The sequence below is a fragment of the Apaloderma vittatum genome, unplaced genomic scaffold (assembly GCF_000703405.1).
Source record: "Apaloderma vittatum isolate BGI_N311 unplaced genomic scaffold, ASM70340v1 Scaffold36628, whole genome shotgun sequence".
NCBI classification, from domain to species: domain Eukaryota; kingdom Metazoa; phylum Chordata; class Aves; order Trogoniformes; family Trogonidae; genus Apaloderma; species Apaloderma vittatum.
Window position 1 is genome coordinate 3,286 of NW_009731856.1, and position 6,672 is coordinate 9,957.

Below are 6,672 nucleotides of genomic sequence, written 5' to 3' on the forward strand. Positions count from 1 at the left end.
CTGCCCACCTGCGGGTGTACTGACACAGTGGTGCTGGGCGAGCAACTCCCCAGCAAAAGCCGGGCTTCAGCAACGAGCTCTGCCTGCAGGGACACCGGCTGTCACACGACATTTCTGAAGGAGTTCATCAAGGGGAAGAGGTCTGGGTTCACTCGGCCCAGCGGTGGCCTTGAAGCACCCCAATAAACACAGCTTAAACACTTGCTCAAAAGGATGACAAGGTGAGGTGCTGTCAGCATCCCCGTGCTGCGGCACACGCAGCTTGACGTGCTAGAAATCATTTTTAGTGTTAAGGATGCCAAAATTGCCAGTCTGCAGGAGAGAAAATCACAGCTCAGAGAAAAAGAGTAGTCCTCGCTTTCACTCTAGGCATCTTCCTTACAACACAAACACCCCCCAACTTTCCAATCACATTAATACTGCACTCTTCATCTCAGCAGCAAAGGGTTCACTTAGGGCATTAAGAATACCTGAAGCAGCGAAGATAATTGCTACAAAATACTTCCCGTCAACAGAGTTCACGGGTGTTAAGCCAGCTGCCTCATTTTCTTTCTGAGCGACAAAGCATCCTTATTTTCCCATAAAAATCACATCATCTCACTTTCAGTTAAGTTCGGGTAACACCATCAGCTACTTAAAAACATAAAAAATAATCTGAATTGTTATTGCCCTGAACGCACTCGAGTCAGAGTCACTGGCATAAGGGCCGCAGTGCCGAGAGGAGAGGCTGTACTTGGCTGCCTCCCCCTGCTTAGGATTTCTTTTCTACAACTGAGTTTTGTGGTAATTTCCCTTCCAATATATCTGTTGAAATATTTGAGGTTACTGTTGCGTTGGAGGTATGGGCCACCAGGCCTTGTGTTTTAAAATAGATGATATAAAATACTGGCAGGACAATTCCTATCAGGAGCATAATAAAAACCGCATTCCACCACTGGATTCCACAGTCCGCACCATTACTGCTCTCCCGCTTCCCCGACTCAGGCAGCGGCCTCTCCAGTACATCCACACAATACTCTGCATTTAGCTGGACCTCTGCCTGCACCGCATCCTGAATGCTCTTGTCGATCCCCTTGAAGTAGTCGCTGAGGTGCCTGCCCTCAGCGGAGCAGCTCTCGCCATCATCAGGCTCCGGTAAGTCCACCAGCGTCAGGCCGCTCTGGGAGGGCGCAGCTGAGAGCGGCTTTAGCTCTCGGCCATTCTCCGTTAAGAGCCCGTGGGTCTTCACGGGGATCTTGATGGACTTCAGTGCATACAAGTCCTGCTCCCGGATGAAGTTGTTGACACGTTTGATATCTGCAACCTACAGAATCCAAGAAGGACACGGGTATTAGTGCAGGATAACTCAGTACTGAAGCAAGAAGTAGGTACAAAACCAGTGTGCAAGCAGCAGTCAGAAAATAAGAGCAAGCCCTGGCTGCAAGTGGCTCAGGTGTTCTGCAGAGATTCCCCAGCTGTTCCAGGGATGCTCCAGGTCCTGCAGGGTAGAGACAGTCTCCCGTAAAACCAGTTACCCCCCCTAATGCTATTGTATCTCTCACAGACTGTATTTCGGTTAATACTGGTTTTCCTTCCTTTGGCTTTCTTAACCCTTCTCTCACTTTCTCACTTAAGGCAAGAAGAGTCTTTATAACGGATCCTTTTAAAATCAGTTTTCCTACCTTAACTAGTACCTGAGCATTTAAGGTAAGGACAGCATCAGTGTGAGCAGGCAAACCCCATCTCCTGCTCAGAAAGTGATTTCGGAGTGAACAGAGCTCCCTCTTCAGAGCACACTGCACTTTGGAAAGCACCATCACAGCCCAGCAGAGCGCAGGCGAGCAGCTCTCCCTGCCAGGCACAAGCACCCTCTGCTCATGTCCCCAAGCACCAAGCCCCCTCCTGCAGGACAGCAGCTCATTTCTCCACCACTAGCAAGTGCTCCCACTGAAGGTAAGCACAAGGCAATAATCGCCACGCATCTGGAATCATCTCTGGTGGTCTGTGTGTAGGCTTCCCATTGGTAACCGGCATTCCCAACCAGCTTGGTGCTGCAAACAACAGTAAGAAGACCAAGAAACAACAATCCATACGTACAGCGCACGTTCCAAGGACAGACAGTGTCAAAGAAAAGGTAAAGGCAAAGCAGCATTTCTCTATTTCATGTTACATAAGGGAAGACAGTTTAATACAGCGTCCACTCACAACCACCTATTAATAAGTAAGTACATGATCTTCTCAGTCAAGGAAAACGGACAGGACCGTCAGTGTGTGCAAGCAGCTCCACCAAGCAGCCAAGGAGACATGAAGGAACCATGAGGGAAAGGCTGGAGGTGCCCCAAACAAAGAAAACAGCACGATCCCAAAGAGAAAGGCAACACAAACAGGTTAACCACCTCTGATGTATCATACCAAAGACACAGAGTGAGGACTGAACATTCAGAGAGATTTGTTCCTTCAGAATCCAGTGAATTACTGTAGGAACTGCATTCACAGCCGCCTCACAAGCTCAAGGCTACCAACGGAACTGGGGAACTGAAAACAAGAAAGCACTTCCTAAGCAAATGTGTCAGTGCCATCAGTGCCAAAATCATCCATGGCTGAGGGCAAAGATCTCCTTTTGAAAGACAATAAGCCAATGCACCAGAAGGGAGCCTGGGCATCTCCTTTGCCACTGCAACAAACGTTCAGGGCTACGTGCAGGCTATGCTGCTCGTGGGCGTGGGCAGGTCCCAGCCTCCAGCATGGCAGGAAGTGCCCAGGGGAGGTCCCACCGGTCAGAGGACAGTGCCGGGGGCCACAGGAGCGAGGCGCTGCAGCAGCTCTGCCTCTGCGGATCTCCCGTCCAGCCCATAGGGGCTGTCAGGGAACCACGCGTCAAGCTCACGCACTGTGCAAGCCCTGTGAGGTGGCGTTTGCAGAAAGCCAGGCTCTGCTGGAAGGTGGAGACGGGATCGATGCCTGAATCTCATGGTTACACTGCAAAGCTTGAGAAATCTGAAAAAAGGGAGGTTTAATCTAGATCCTAATCTGGTAGCCCTGAGGCAAAAGGAATCCTCAGTTGCCATTTCAGACTCCTCACAGCTTGCCCCAGCACAACAACAGGACTTAAACCCTGCAAAATTATTTAGTTATGAAATAACGTTCATCTCACCCAAAGCCTCTGAACTGAGGTGGTACTTCAACTTTTGGTTTTGTTCCAACGAAAGCAAATTATTGGGACAGTAAATAACCCCTGCAGTGTCTGCAATCAAACACTGCAATGTTGTGCTGAGGCTCTAGAAACAGAAAGTAGAGCAGCACTCACGCAGAAACAACAAACAAAGCTGATGGGAAGCATGCAAGAGCACTTGGCTGCACAAGCCATTTAGGCTTATTTTCTGTACTCATTTTTTTGGCCACAGCGAGCTCCTCTTGTCCCAGCTAAGCACAATGCCAAAAGCAGGGCAGGACTATAAATGGTCAAGAGTGAAAAATGAGAATTTTTAAGTGCTTTGCATCTCTGCCAAGTTATCTGTAGCACACACACAGCTAATTGTTGCACCGTCTTAATACCTCCCCCCAATGACAAGTTCTCATTGGTTTCAAGGAGAAGCTCGTCCTGGATTTTTAAAGCACAGTCACAATATTCATAGCTGCAAATCTTCCTCACGGATGTCCTAGTAGCCCTTCAGGAGCTGCTTAGTTGTACAAGTAAAACAAAATACATGAAAACTGATCAATGTCAGTCTGTGAACAAATACACAAAACCCCAATAAAAAAGATTTATGAGCCTCTTTAATTTCACTGGAACAAGGCAGAAGTGCCTTTTCTGGAAGGGAAGGAGGCAGATGGATAGTTTTTCTCTTGTGGAAGGAGAACACTGACTACCTGGTCCCGCCTCATCCACTTGCTCTCCCCACCAGACAAGCCCAGCAGCCTCGGGCAGGCAGAGCGGAGCCACCTGTGCCTGCTGGGGCTGAAAGGCTCCAGAGAGAGGCAGGTGAACATCGCGGTCGGGACAGGACCAAGCCCGGGGTACAGCAAATGGGGCCCAGCAGGCTTTTTCGTGCTACAAACCAAAAGATTTTTCCATAATCTTCCTCGTTTGAGTTCACCGCAGTGCTGTGATTCTGCATAAGCGGCAGCAATGACGCGATCGCTACTGCTTAGACACGAGCATATAGTCACAAGTACAAAGCCAAACGCTGCAGCTCTGAGTTCTCAGGCTCTACCAGTGCCAATCAAGGCCTATTCAAGTCCTCCCAGACTCGCTTCTCCACACGCATCAGGCTCGTCAGCAGAACCTAGCAGGGTTTCTTTCTTGTTTTGTTTTTGTTTCTAGGGGACTGGGAGGGGAGGAATTGTCGCAATTCCTCTAAACCCTCTTGCTTCAGCTGCACCATGCAGCTGTTGTGCTGTTAAGCAATGGTATTGCTGCAGCAGAGCCAGTATCATCATCCCCATCCAGGTCACTGTCCAATTGTTTGCATCATGGAACCTGTTAATCACAGCCTAGCTTGCAGATAAAGGGAGGCTCTAAAAATACAGCCTTGACTGATAAACCATAGGGTACGTCTAATGTTCAGGTCAGGTAATTACACTTTTCAGCAGCTTTTCTAAGAAGCGCTGTGCTTTGGAACAAGGAGGACTTATTTTGTGGGTATGTTCGAACCCCAGAGAAAACTCACTGCATGCGTGCGCTGCCTTCTGGCCACCGATGGCTGAACTGCGTGCGCTGCCTGGCACGGCAGCAAACAACCGAACCCCATGCGTGCAGACAGCACCCGCTCTCTGCGACCTGGGCTTGGGCGGCTCTCCCCCTCCAAGTCCACCCCTGTTAGACTTAGACTTTCCTTGCAATATACAAGCTCCTATCTTTCAAAAAAAATAAATGAAAAGAAACCAAACCCCAAACCAGACCCCATCAGGGTGGCATTTCTCTGTTCAGCTTGCTTCAAAACTTGCGCGTTCCTTGAGAGCAGGGCTCCAACCTTCATTTCTGTACTCGGCTTCCTACGTTTTGCCCTCACTTTAATCACTAAGTACAAATCCCGACTGCCACGCTGCACTTAGTCACTCAAATTAAACAGGAAAGCAGGTCAGGCAGGGTGCGGGGTTGTCAACATCTTCTTAAGCTGTTAGCTGAAGAACATTTTTGTGGTTTGGGTTTTGTTTTGGTTTTTTTTGCCTTTCTCCAGCTCAGTTTTATCCAGATACTGCCCATTCATGAAATACACAGGGCAAACCCTCTTCCCTGTCAAAACCATTAGACAACTCCTTCCTGTAATTCCAGAAACTAAGCTAGGTGTAAAACACCTCTGAAGTAATTAAAACTAAACAGAGACAGCTCTTACTTTACAGCCATACTGCAGGGCTAGCTTGTTAAGATTATCATCCTCCGTAATCTCTCGTTCCAGAAGTACCACATCTCCAACTCTGTCCCGAGAAGTGCTGCATCGCTGCTGCTCCCTGCCCCTGGGCCGCAGTTCCATAACGTTGAGTTCCTCCTCTGATGACTCTTCCGAGTCAGATCGGCCATCGGGAAACACATACACCTGCCTGCCCGGGTAATTGTGGATGGTGACAGGAGCCTGGAAGGATCTTGTCCGGCTCTCATTCAGCCTCATCTTTTATACCAGCACCTGGAACAAAAACACAAGATATTTTGGATTTCCTTAATACCAGTGTTTAGGTCTTGGCATGTAAGATTTGGGAGGATGGACAAAAAGCACAGCAACTGTATGTGCACACGCACACATGAAACTTTCCTTCTACTCAGATCTTCTCAGGCACAAATTCAAAAGACGCCCTTCTAACAGCAATGACAGAAACATCAGGAAGGTTATGGAGACAAACTTCAACAATGGGTAGATTATTTTCAAACTTTATTTTGTCTGCCTATGAACAAATCATTACAAAACCCTATCCTGTAACACATCTTAAACACAACTTTCTATAATTTCTTAAAAAACAGCAGTAGAGTCACTCAAGCCAAGTGTCTCGAATTATGGTAAAAAAAAAGTAATCCATGGAACCACATCTGATCTCCTACCAATGCAGATTAAAAACTGACCAAAATCATCCCGTATGTCACCTTTCCAGAAGTCCTTAGTTCTCCACATTTTAAGAATCCATGTTTTAATTTCATGGAAGTGTTGGGGGGTTTTTATCAGTAAGAACAGCTCAAACAATACTTAACAACATCAACCTGACTGATAAGGTCATTTCATTGTACAAAGACAAGAACCTGCCTGAGCACTTTGTCTTAATTATTGCTAGGCCTACAGCAGCAAGTTATCAAGAAGCTACTTTTTTTTTTTTTCTTCTTTCTTCAGCCCTCAGCAACACAAACAATTTGTTGTCAGGGTCAGGTAGAGGTAGGAAAACCCCACATTCTCACCAAACTCCATTGGCCTGAATCTTGCCTGTCTGCCCAGGAGGGATTCTTATGGTGAAATCATTCCCATTTTATGGTGTTTCATTAGCACCGAGCATGGCACCCGCAGGCAGAGCTGAACATCTAAGACCAGGGTCTCCCGGTCGCTCGGGCGGGACACCTCTGCCCTTCCATCAGCAGGTGCGGAGGGTGCCCTCCCCATATGTCAGCTCGTCTTTCCACACCAGCGAAGGGGAAAACTTCTCCAGCCCGGCTCCAGGCACCCCGAACCCCGCAGCTCCGGGCCGGCTGCCCGCACCCACCGGGAGGCAGGA

General features: G+C 48.2%; 1 protein-coding gene across 1 annotated transcript; it reads right to left on the reverse strand.

The window, feature by feature from the left end:
• Positions 1-662: 662 nt before the first annotated feature.
• LOC104278389 (lysM and putative peptidoglycan-binding domain-containing protein 4-like) lies at positions 663-5,588 on the reverse strand. The gene is given in 3 exon segments (XM_009875340.1): positions 663-742; positions 745-1,303; positions 5,316-5,588. Coding segments are annotated over 3 exon segments (912 nt in total).
• Between the last annotated feature and the right edge of the window lie 1,084 nt (positions 5,589-6,672).